Genomic DNA, 12,131 nt, shown 5'->3' with positions numbered 1-12,131 from the left:
GTGCAGCTGCCCCATCCCAGCTCTTCCATCCATCCCTGCCCTGACACTCCTGAAATTGGCCCTAATGGAGGTTAAAATCGCACCAGCAGCTATCAGTCACCAAAGGGAAAGTGAACCCTGCCCTGTACGGGTAGGAAATCTGCATAACATGCCCTAATTAGAAAGAGGCTCATGAGTTAGAAATCAGTCTTGCGTTAAATGCTCATCACAGACCAGCTAACGGGGATGTGATCCCACACCCGTCACACGCTGGGGAATTAACGAGTGTTTGTAAGAGACAGCACGGGGGGCAGAGGGGCAGGGCTGCCAGCCACCCTGTTAGCCAGCCGGCGATGGAGCCGAGGGCGTCCGTTCCTTCACGTACTGAAGGCAGTGAGAGCAGGCACCTTTTTTTTTTTTCTCCTTTACCTTGATACCTGAAATGACCCATGTGACGAGGTCCCCAGGGTTTTAAGGCCAGCCTAGCTCTCATCTTATAGATGGGCCGTGTCCAAGGGGTGGCTTAGAGCTGTTGTGGCAATGGGAGCAGGAGCTGGCTTTTCACTCTCATCATAACGCTTATGAAAAGTCTTTTAAAACTGATAAAGCAGCTGGGGGAGAGTTGTGTTTGCCTGTGTTTCTCAGTGCCTCATGCGATGGTTTTCTGCATCTCCATCCCTGCCGGATCAAATCCAGGCTGGCAGAGCCACTGTGCCCGTGCATCCCGTGCTGCTCCTGGCTGGCATTCACCGGAGCTGCGACTGACCGTGCAGTGCTGCAGCAGGCACCAAGGCTGCCTGGCAATTAGCAGCCACGTCTCCCTGGGAGCAAATTAATTGAAATAACCCTTCCCAGCAGCAACAGCACAGGGGTGAGCCCCTGGGCCTGATCCAGCCACCCCAGAACACGCCTGGCCGTTGCCCTTAGCTGCAGATGGTAAAAATGCAGCGTGTTCTCTTTGGTGTGTTTCTTTGTTCATGTTAAATGGAGCCAGGAGCTTGATACGTTAAAAGGTCAGTGCTGGAAGGGCTATGAAATATTTAGTGGCTGCGTTGTGCTGACCTAGTTAGTTTGCACGCTCCAAGTGTGCCACCACCTCCGGGCTGCGGCGAGGAGCCAGAGCAGGGGAAGGAAGGGCAGCGGGGTGGCTGGCCCTGGAGGCATCCTGCGAGGTCCCTGCAAGGAGCAGGGGGTCCCTGCAACCCACCTGCCATGGGAACCTGAACAGGAGGCTCTGCTGAGTGCTGGGCATCGTCCTCTGCTGCGCAGCTCGGCATGTCCTCGCTCTGCGGGGGTGTCAGGAGTAGACCGTCCCTAAAGGTCTTGCAAGGTTTTCCATCCATGTGGAGGATCCCATTAGGTTAGTAATGTCGTTAAGCAGAGTACTGACGATCCTGAAGTCACTGGGGCCTTGTCCTGCAGAGTACTGTGCATGCCTTGCTCAGCATCGCTTTCCAAGTCTGGGAAACAATGCTTCCCAAACGCTTCATGCATAGCCCAACATCTGATCTGCCTGGAGACCCAAGGATTGGCTTGGAGTCTCTCGAGTCCCCTCCAGCCCTTCCACTCATGGTTTCAGACTGTCATGCAACAATTTCCTAGGGAGCTTCCCAGCTGGTGGTGTCCCCTCCTGGGGCTGGGCAGGGCAGCCCCGTGGGGTTGTGTTTGCAGAAACCCCTTTGCATACACGGAGCAGCTACAGCCCCCCCGTGATAAAACCAATCCCAGACTTGGCTGGGTGTCTCCTCCTGCCAAATATCCCATCCCAGGGCCAGTTGTGGAGCTCACTTCCATAACAAGGCTCCAGCCTTAAAAAGACCAAACTTATCACTAATTTTTTTGTTTGTTTGTTTGTTTCTGGGTTTATTTTAAATTACAGACAGGCCGGATCGAACCCAACTACCCCAAAGTCTGTGGTCACCAGGGCAATGTGCTGGACATCAAGTGGAATCCCTTCATTGAGAACATCATCGCGTCATGCTCTGAAGACACCTCGGTGAGCTGCGATGCTTTGGGCTGGCACCTCCATGGAGCCATACAGCTCCGTGCACCCCCTGCCTTTAATTTATAGACCCGGGTGATGCAGGAAGGGGCTGCTGGAGGCGCTGCGGGTGGGTGATGGCTCAGCTGTCTCAGGAACGGAGAGGGGTAAGAGATTGATGTAGAGCAAAAGGCAAATTTTGCCAATCCCCAGCTGCTGTGCCAGTGGTGCAGGGACTGTGGCTGGTGCCCAGCTCCTCCACTGTCCCCAGTGTCACTTATTGTCACAGTGCTGCTCTTTCTGTGTCCCTCACTGCAGATAAGCTGTACAGCTGTGCACAATGAGGTCTTTTTTTTTTTTTTTTCCTCCCCTTCCTTCAAACCCAACAGCAATGCTATTATTAATCCTTGCTCTCAGGGACTGCAACTGCTCTTGTGGCCTGATCCATCAAGTGATATGAGCCAATGGCAGTTTTGCAGGCTGGGATAATGAATCAGGTCATCTTTAAGTAGCTGTTCTTTGCATCCTCCTCCTCTTTATTTTCTGGACACAAACAAGTCCATCCCAAAGGCTGTATCATAAAGGGAAAAAACCCTTTGTATGAGGGAGAAGATTTGGGATGATCCAGTTTTTAAACCAGTTACAAATCTGCCTTGCCTGATCTATAGCATTTCACTGTATTATCACCTAATGTCTCATCCTCTCCTTAAGTTCAGTATATTGGCATTTTTTTATTAGCTGAGAGCTTGTCAAGGAAGATATTGAGTGGGGAAAAAGAGTCAGATCCTGGCCATGAATCATGGTGAGCTGTCTCCTTTAAATTGTAACCTTTTATATGCAGTCGCTAGGGAATAGGAGGTGCTGGGAGGGAGGGAGCATACTGGGAAGACTTCATAAGACATCATTAAACTTGGGAAATTAATTGCCCCTGAGGCTGTCCGGTGGGGAGGGGTGTCCCCCCTGATGAGGAAGAGTTGGAGGGGACCATCCCTGTGGCTGGGTGGGCTTCTGGCTCCCAGTGCCACCCCATGCCCAGGGTGCTCACGGGCAGGTCTTGCACCTTTGGGCTCTCTCTTGCTCCCAGGGGGTTTAACAAGCCTCAGGTCAACCGTTTTGTCAAAGAGAGAGGATGATCAGGTCCTTGCCAAGTCCGAGCTGCAGAAAACAGAGTATTTGCATGACATTTGTCACCTGGGTACACCATCCGTCCCAGGCTGGGGGCACCACCACTGTGGGAGACACGGAGGACCTGCCACATGCACCACTGGCCCAGTGATGCTGCTGGCTGGTCCTGCTCCAGACTCATGTCTTTCCTCCATAATGCCCTATGCAGAGAGGATGACGTGTGCAGCCTTGTCCCCGGGGCATCGCTGTGGGTTAATCCTCTCCAAGGGGTTGATGAGGATTTTACGGCTGGGCAGCACCTGTTATTAACGCTGCCTCGCTGGAGAGGGATCGTTCTCGCAGGCCACCCGGGTTATCATGCTGCTTGAAACCCCTCCTGTAATTACTCCCTTGCTATCAAACCTGTATCCGTTCATACCTGTCCATCCCCGCTTGGATAACGGCGTCTGTCCTCACCTGATGCTCTCCTGTGGGGTGCCAGGGCCATTAATTCATTATTTGTTCTTGTGGGACAATTAGCAGCAGGGCTGATCCTCTATAGTTCCTGGTCCCTGCCATGGTGCTGTGAGCTGCTGGAATGCTGTGAAGGCTTTTTGGGAAGGAGCTTTTAAAGGGCAGGACAAACCAAGCGGGAAGATTAAAAGGGGAATTACCCAATCTCCGTAGGTGTTTCAGGCTCCGCGTTTTCTCGTGCCGGAGCTCTCCGTGCACTCGGGCACATGAGCTGATGTGGCACAGGCGGCTGCGGGGAGGGGTTTGCAGCACAGTGTCTTGCTTGCAGGATACAGCTCTCCTTGGAAAGAGGCGTTTCAGGGAAAATTTTATCAAGAGGGTTTCTTGAGATGGGTTGGGAGAGGAAGCCTCCAGTTCCATAGGCTGCATCCCGCGCTGGCTGCTCTCCCTGGTGTCACAGGAGGAGGTAGAGATGCTTCTAGGGCTGTTCCTCTGGGTCTTTTTTTAATGACAATTTTCTGAAAGCATCATTTCCGTCCCAGGGTGGGACCAGGTTGTGAAACGCAGCATTGGATTTTTGGGTTAGCTCCAGCTATGCCTACACTGGCAACAGAACAGCATTAGTACTACAACCAGTTCCAACACGTCTATTTTCAGGTCATAGTGACCGTGGTAATGGGGAAACCTGCCTAAAATAGCCTGTCCCTGGCACTCACCCCCTTTTTTTTTTTTTTTTTTTCACAAGACACAAAGAATGATGCAACTTCGTTAGGAGCAGACTGCAGAGGTGATGCTGTGCTGCAAAGCCCCAGCGATGGTTCTTGGCTGAGCACAGATGCAGGACGCATTTAATAACCAACCTTTAGGCTACTTTCCCAGTGCAAGGCAAGAGGTAGCTCCTATCTGAGCAGACCCTGACAATGCAGGGAGCCCAGGCATCGCAGCTGAGCGCAGGAATGTTTCCCAGTGTGTGTCCCCTGGGTTTGATGACACGTGCCCTGAGCAGCGAGCATGCAGCAGGCACCGCGCCGGTGGGCAGAGCTCGCTGGATGCATTTGTGGATGCAGATCGCTGGAGCGAGGCGCAGCCGGAGGTTTGGTAACAGCCGTTTCGTAACCCACCGCTTTCATAACCGGTTCCTTCGACATCAGGGTTGTGTTGCTTGTTCCTCATGTTGTGCCTTGTTTGAAAACCGCTGATGCTCTCAGAATTGTCCCTCGGAGCCAAACCAGCCTCTTAACCACGTCTCTCTCATAATGCCGTTTCCTCTGCATGCCACGCAACCCAAGAAGCAGCGTCTTTCACCCCTAAATGTGCAGGTTCAGGGAGAAAACTGACAGCTCCACCTGTACATCCCTATGCAGATTTTTCACTCGAATACTGCAAATTAAATTTTGTGTCACACACCCCTCCCCTGCTGTAGCTGCTGAGCTGGATGGGGCAACCCTTGTGGGAGCTGGAGAGGGAGGAGCAATCGAAGGGGCAGCAGGATCAGTCCTCTCCAGGCAGCAGCCTCCCAGATATTCCCTAAGTTTTGGCAAAGCTTTATTTCAGCTCAGTGATGCTCGCTGGGGCAGCACAGCCCCGGCCACCGCATCTGCTCAAAGGCAAGCTCATCTTTCGAGATGCTGGTGGAGGAGGTGAAAGGGAACGTGCACAGGCTGCATGCTGCATTCAATATGGTTGGTTTTTTTAAAATGAGCATTACTGAACGGTGGTGTGATGTGTCTGCAACTGGTATCAGAGCGGGGGCGAGGCAAGGGCTCCGGGATGGACGGGTGTGCTGGCCAAGGCAGCCTGCCGTGGGGAGGAGCTGAGAGTGCAAAGCTCAGCGGTTTCATCTCTTCACCTGAGCCACGGGGACATGTACACACCACCAAATGCTGCCAGGTTTCGGGTGGCTCCGGGAAGCCGCAGGGCTGGCAGGACCCTGGGTCTTGCTGCTCAGACAAGTGCAGGGTGCTCCGGCACGGAGCAGACTGAGGGTGGGTAGATAAATGCGACCTGTCACTTTGGCTTCGTACTGGTGACCTGCCAGGGAGATGAAAGCATCTATACTGGCTCTCTGATAGCATTCGCTGGAGCTGTTTAATTGAAGAAGAGACACTATAGAAGCTTTATTCTGTCTCAGTGCATCCCCTCCTTTTGTTCAGCAAGCAGCTTTTCAGGCTTGTTTTTAACCCAGGTTCTCTCCCCTGGTGGGTAGCAGCTCCTGAGCTGGTGGCAGCAGGGGAGTCTCCCCTGGCCCTGCTCCCCTGTGAGTGCTGCTTCGTCGGGTCCTTCTCCTCAGCACCCACAGTTCGGGGTGAAACCATTGCCTTGTTTTGGGCTACCCTTTCCCCCCAGAGCTTGCTGGTCTGATGGGATGGATTCTCTGTGTCTTCCCCCTGCCCTCACGGGGACCAGATCACCCTTGGGACAACCATTAGTGCAGGATGAGGCCGCTGGTGTCGGGACATGGCAGGGATTCAGCAGCTCAAGCCCCCTGGGGCTCCCAACCCCCTCCCGACGCCTGCCCCATCCTGCAGGTGCGGATCTGGGAGATCCCCGAGGGCGGTCTGAAGAGGAACATGACGGAGGCTGTCCTGGAGCTGTACGGGCACAGCCGGCGCGTCGGCCTCGTCGAGTGGCACCCCACCACCAACAACATCCTCTTCAGTGCTGGCTACGACTACAAGGTGAGCTCTGCCCAGCCCCGCTCCTCACACTTGGCTGCTGCCCTTGCAAAGGCTTCCTGGGCTCGTGGCACGGGTGGGAGCCACTCGCATGCAGCCATCGGCGTAAAATGACCCACTGTGTCTGCAGCAGGAGGTACCTGCCTGCTGCGAGGGTCTTGCACCCAGTTGTAAGGAATTTCTTCATTTTGCACACACAGCAGCTGCAGGGCAGCCCTGGGAGGAGGGAAGGGGGCTCTGTAAGTGACAAGCAGGGGGGATTTCAGCCCAAACAGGTGATATTAAGACACCTGAAGTGGATGTGGAGGTTGCAGGAGGGGTGGGAGGGTCTTTAGGAGCGGAGACCCCAGCGCAGCCTCCCCACTTCCCACAGGTCCTCATCTGGAACCTGGACATTGGGGAGCCGGTGAAGATGATCGACTGTCACACAGATGTCATCCTCTGCATGTCCTTCAACACTGACGGCAGCCTCCTGGCCACCACCTGCAAGGACAAGAAGCTGCGGGTCGTGGAGCCGCGCTCCGGCAGGGTCCTGCAGGTGTGGTGCTTGTGCTGGGGCAGCTGCACGGGATGGGGGGAGGATTAGAAATAAGATCTTGGGGAGAAATCCTACTGAAACGTGTCAAAATGTTTGCAAGGTACTGTACGTACTTGTGATGTGATGTTTTCCCACATGTCAGGATCCACTGTGCCACTGTGGGGAGCGGCTGGTTGTTTTAATTCGGTGGAGATGAGGAGGGCTCAGCCTCATCCTAAGCACAGGAGTTGGAGGGTTTATTCTTTTATTAATTATTTGTGGAAAGTAGCAGAAATTTGGGTGTGTGTGCACAGAACGTTCTGTAAAGAGCCACGGTTTGGAGGAAGACGGTGCTTTCTCAGTAAAGGTGATATCTAATATTAGGGAGATGGGCATTTTTGTTCTGCACAGGGGACAGGCGCGGGATCACGGTACCTCAGCGCTGTCTGCCGCCTGGCCAGCACAGAGCCAGCGTTCCACTGGGACGAGGCGGGAGGGGTTTTGTGGGGGTGGCAGGTTGGGGTGCCTAAGGGCCAGGGAGGGGAGGCCGCCAGCCAGCACAGCCCTGTCTTGCAGGAGGCCAGCTGCAAGAACCACCGCGTCAACCGGGTGGTCTTCCTGGGCAGCACGAAGCGGCTGCTGACGACGGGGGTGTCGCGCTGGAACACGCGGCAGATCGCCCTCTGGGACCAGGTGGGTGCCGGGACCACCGCTCCGTCCCCATGGCGACCCCCGCTCAGCACGAGCATCAGGACATCTGGCCTAATCAGACACTTTTTCCTCTTGCACAGGAAGACCTGGCCATGCCCCTGATAGAGGAGGAGATCGACGGGCTCTCGGGTCTCCTCTTCCCTTTCTACGATGCTGACACTCACATGCTGTACTTGGCGGGCAAGGTACGGGCATCCCGCAGCATCTCCTGGGGAGATGAAGGGGCCTCTCTCCAGCAAACGGCTGTGCTGAGCCCCAAGCACTGCGTTGTGCAGCTCTTTGCCCACGAAACCCTGGTTTGGAGAGGTGCCTGCTGCTGTTGCAGGAGTGGGCAGCATCCCACCGGGTGATGCAGAGGGCTGCAGCATCCCCAGCCTGTGTCCCCCCAGCATTCCCCAAGGACGGGGTGCTGGGGGTTGTTCTATGGTCTTTTTTCCAACCTCATGTTTGCCAAAGCAGTAAACAGTCTCCCTCTTCCCTGCGCTCGCTCCAGGGTGACGGCAACATTCGGTATTACGAGATTGGTTCGGAAAAGCCCTACCTGAGTTATCTCATGGAGTTTCGCTCCCCAGCCCCGCAGAAAGGACTGGGTAAGGATGGCTGTGCTGCTGATCCTTCGCTCTGAACATGCAAAAGGTAGATGATGGAAGGTGCTTAATTAAATGCCACAGGCAAATGGGTTTGGCATGGGTTTGGCGGGTGCCGTGATGGCTCTGGAGCATCAACACGGGGCTGCAGTGCTTGCAGGGCAGCATTCACATCGCTATGCCGTCCTTCCAGCCGTGATTCAGCCAGTCTGGGTCCCAGCCAGGCACACACCTAGTGACACCCTTCCTGCTGTCACCCGTGCCACAGCTTTACCGGGGACATCAGTCGGTGATCCCCGTGATTTGTCCTGAATAAAAGCTGCTCATCCCTTTCCCGATGTCCCTGCAAACACCCGTGGTGTGGCCCACGTCTGTGCCCCGGGTCCCCAGGTGATGGCAGGGATTAATTCAGTAAAGACCCGGGTCTCCTGATGGAGAGCGAGGAGCTGTTGGGGTGTTACCTGCTGGGGAGGTGATGAGTCCCAGCTGGCTGCCCGGGGTTTGCAGCACCCGCGGGTTATTGTCTGCGCCTCCTCCGCAGGAGTGATGCCAAAGCATGGGCTGGACGTGTCGGCCTGCGAGGTCTTTCGTTTCTACAAGCTCATCACCCTCAAGGGGCTGATTGAACCCATCTCCATGATCGTGCCGAGGAGGGTGAGTCCCTCGGGGTGTGGGGGCGAGCAGTGTCCGGGGTGTGCAGAGCAGGAGTGGTGTGATGGAGATGCCCTCGCTTGCGCTGTTTGCCTGACCAGTCCAAAGGCTGGGTCTCTGCACCAGGCTTAGACCTCCCAGTCTTTACACTTCCCAGGCATGGAATTCCCAGGGGCTTTTACCCCAGGCTTAATGGGAATGTTTTAGGAAGTGCATCTCTGCATTGCTCCTTACCTTGATGCAATCGTTCTGTGCAGAATCAGCTCAGTCCACTGCAACAGGTAACCAGGGGCTTGTCTCGCCTGAGATTTAGGGACTGTTCCTGGTAAAATACATCTGGGAACTGGAGCAGGATTTGGCGGATGGAAGCAAACCAGGGCTGCGTGGAGGGGCCGGTTCCAGGCTCTGCCGCAGCTCGGCAGCTGCTCGTCCTCCTCCGGCGGCTCCGCTCTGCTGCTGGCCAGCATTGCCCAGATTTGCTGCATGCCCCGAGCAGGCAGCGCTGGCGTTTCTCACCCAACTTAATGGTGCAGACACCAGTTTATTGCTGCCCTGGGCGGCTGCGTTGCTGCATGCCAAAGGAGTGAGCACAACTGTTTGCAGCACGTTGCAACGTGTAGTTAAACTTGTGAGCGTATTCACGGAGGCGGTTGCTTCTCTTTCCCCGTGTTTTCAGTCGGAAACGTACCAAGAGGACATTTACCCGATGACTCCGGGTACGGAGCCAGCCCTCACGCCAGATGAATGGCTGAGTGGGGTGAACAGAGGTAAGGCCACTGGTCACGCTGGGCAGGCAGCACGGAGCCCCGAAATGGCTGGGCTGTGGGATGGGGCCGCAGCCCCCCCTGACCCCCTCCTGTGCTCTGCCCTGCTCAGATCCCATCCTGATGTCGCTGAAGGAGGGCTACAAGAAGACATCCAAAATTGTCTTTAAGGCACCAGTGAGGGAGAAGAAGAGCGTTGTCGTTAATGGCATAGACCTGCTGGAGAATGTGCCGCCCCGGACGGAGAACGAGGTAGGGCAGCGTGGTCCTGACATGGGGACGTGAGGGGATGGTCACTGGCTGAGGGGGGGATGTTTTCTGGAAAAGCTACCACTGCAGGTCTCTGCTTGTATTCCCAAACTGAGGTACCTGGGCACTGTGTTTCCCTGTGGCTTGAAGCATCCCACTCTACATTAACCACAGAGTACCCAAAAGGGGCAGCGTGAAGCTCCTCCATTTTATTTATTTTTTATTATTAAAATCCTTCTCCCAGATTAAAACCCTCATCCTGGGCTAATGGTTGGACTTGATGGTCTTAAAGGTCTTTTTCAACCTAAGGGATTCTATGATTCCCTGGGAACAACATACGGAGGCGCTGGGGAACCATCAGCGCTTGGACCCGGAAGGAATTTGTTTTGCTGGAGCTGAGTTTGCAGATTGGGTGCTTAGGGCATCCCTGGGCTGGAGGGTGAAACATTAAATCCGAGCGCACAGGCAGCACGGCAGATGAAGGCGTGTTGCAAAAGCAGCCGAGTTATGAAACGGCCCCAGCGTGGCTCCGGGGGCTGGCAGGAGGGTGAGGGCCCAGGGGTGAGCAGCCGGCACGGTCCCTCCAGCTCCCTCCTTCCCTTCCAGCTCCTTCGGATGTTCTTCCGACAGCAGGATGAGATCCGGCGGCTGAAAGACGAGCTCTCACAGAAGGACATACGGATCCGACAGCTACAGCTGGAGCTGAAAAACTTACGTAACAGCCCGAAGAATAATTAACTTCCAGGGACGTTTTATAAATAAACTTTCTTTGTTTATACTCGCTCTTTAATTTTATTGTATCCACTTACACAGAATATGAGCCAGAAGTCAAGTGACCTGCCAAGAGCCCACTCGCTGGCTGGAAATACGTCCTCCTAGTCTTGCCTAGCACTAAACCCGCTATAACGGAACAGCTGCTGCACGAGAGGTGGCTGGGGCGGCCGTGTGCCCTGGCGATGCTCTTGGAGTAAGTAGACGAGCCGTGTCCCCTCCGTCGGGATTAACCGGCACGGGGGAGCCAAGGCGGCGGTGACTCGCCAGGAGAGCGTGATGCTTTGTTGCTATTAATTTTTTTCCTATGCAAAAATGTGACAGCGGGTGCAGAACTGGAACGGGGGGTGGGGAGGGCTTAGCTGACAAAAGCTCGCTGCGGCGGCAGCAGCCTCAGACCCTTCCCATGGCAGCGGGAAGGCTTTGGCAGGGGCAGCCTGTGCGTACCCCGGGGGTCCAGCCTGGGGAAGGGAGTTGCTCCACAAGTGTGCGTGCATCCACGCACACGCACCTCTATCCTTAAAAAAAAAAAAAAAAAAAAGCTGTTTCCTAACTGGAGAGGGATTTTTGCTCACTTTGCCTGGGCAAAGAGGGACTTACTGTCCTCCTGTCTGCTGGGATGCGTGCCAGTGACGTAGGGAAGAGGAAAGGATGTCACCCAGCTCGCCCCGAGGGATGGACCCGGCGGGTTCCAGAGCTGCATGGGCGCTCGATGGGTCTAGCATGTGTGTACAATCACAGATTGTTGTCGATTAGGCCTGTAGCACAGGGAATGACACCAAATACTGCTAGTTTACCTATATATATATATATACATACATATTTTCACTAAATCAAGTTGCTGAACTGCCCAGCACTACCAGTGCGGTGGTTTCTCCTCTCCGTTAATTTACATTGTGCCCCGCACCCACCGCTTCCCCCTCTTTACGTTACATGTGCTGTCATTGCCACTTATTTATGCTACCACGGATTAGTGATGAAATAAAATGTTTTCAAGATACCAAAACTTTGCCTGTTCCTTTCTTTGCCGAGGGGCTGGGTACGAGGGCTGGCCCCCACCCGAGGGGGGGTGGTGGGACGCAAAGGGGCGTTTTTGGCTGTGCACAAAGTTGTTCTCTGCTTGTGCTGCTGCTCTTCCCCCAGGGTGGGAGGTCCCTGCAGGGCTGAGTGATGATGTGGGGTGGCTGCAAGGGGCTTGGGCGTGTGACACAAGAAGCAGAAGCCCTGACTGTGCAGGGACAAAGTGCTGGGGACTGGGCTGGGCAAGTGGCACCTGGGGAGATGCTTGCTGGAGGCAGTTTGCTAGATGGGGGAAGCAGCAGAAGTTGAATCATGGAATCATGCAATGGTTTGCATGAGAAGGGACCTTTAAAGGACCCCCTGCCATGAGCAGGGACATCTCCAACTAAATCAAGGTGCTCAGAGCCCCATCCAGCCTGAACGTGAATGTTTTCAGGGATGGGGCATTGGCCACCTCCCTGGGCAACCTGTGCTGGTGCCTCACCACACCCATCATAACAAATTTCTTCCTTATATCTACTCTGAATCTCTCCTCCTTTAGTTTAAAACCATCACCTCATTCCTATCGCAACAGGCCCTGCTAAAAGTCTGTCCCCATCCTCCTTATAAACCTCCTGTGCCAAGATTGGACCTAAATTTGCAGGTAAA

The 12,131-nt window shown here is 54.7% G+C and overlaps 1 protein-coding gene across 4 annotated transcripts in view; it reads left to right on the top strand.

Moving 5' to 3' along the window:
* CORO2B (coronin 2B) overlaps positions 1–11,469 on the top strand; it is a 44,916-nt gene extending 33,447 nt beyond the window's left edge. For all 4 annotated transcript variants that reach the window (XM_040600821.1, XM_040600822.1, XM_040600819.1 and 1 more), the window contains 10 exons: positions 1,859–1,975; positions 6,067–6,216; positions 6,587–6,751; positions 7,307–7,423; positions 7,522–7,626; positions 7,935–8,031; positions 8,570–8,682; positions 9,356–9,446; positions 9,556–9,695; positions 10,299–11,469. In XM_040600821.1, the coding sequence (XP_040456755.1) occupies positions 1,859–1,975; positions 6,067–6,216; positions 6,587–6,751; positions 7,307–7,423; positions 7,522–7,626; positions 7,935–8,031; positions 8,570–8,682; positions 9,356–9,446; positions 9,556–9,695; positions 10,299–10,430 (1,227 nt within the window). In that variant the 3' untranslated portion in view covers positions 10,431–11,469. The remainder of the gene's footprint in view (positions 1–1,858; positions 1,976–6,066; positions 6,217–6,586; positions 6,752–7,306; positions 7,424–7,521; positions 7,627–7,934; positions 8,032–8,569; positions 8,683–9,355; positions 9,447–9,555; positions 9,696–10,298) is intronic.
* Positions 11,470–12,131: the final 662 nt, after the last annotated feature.

The sequence above is a fragment of the Falco naumanni genome, chromosome 7 (genome assembly GCF_017639655.2).
Source record: "Falco naumanni isolate bFalNau1 chromosome 7, bFalNau1.pat, whole genome shotgun sequence".
Taxonomy (NCBI): domain Eukaryota; kingdom Metazoa; phylum Chordata; class Aves; order Falconiformes; family Falconidae; genus Falco; species Falco naumanni.
Note: the sequence above shows the minus strand (reverse complement) of the source record. Positions and strands in the feature narration are given on the sequence as shown.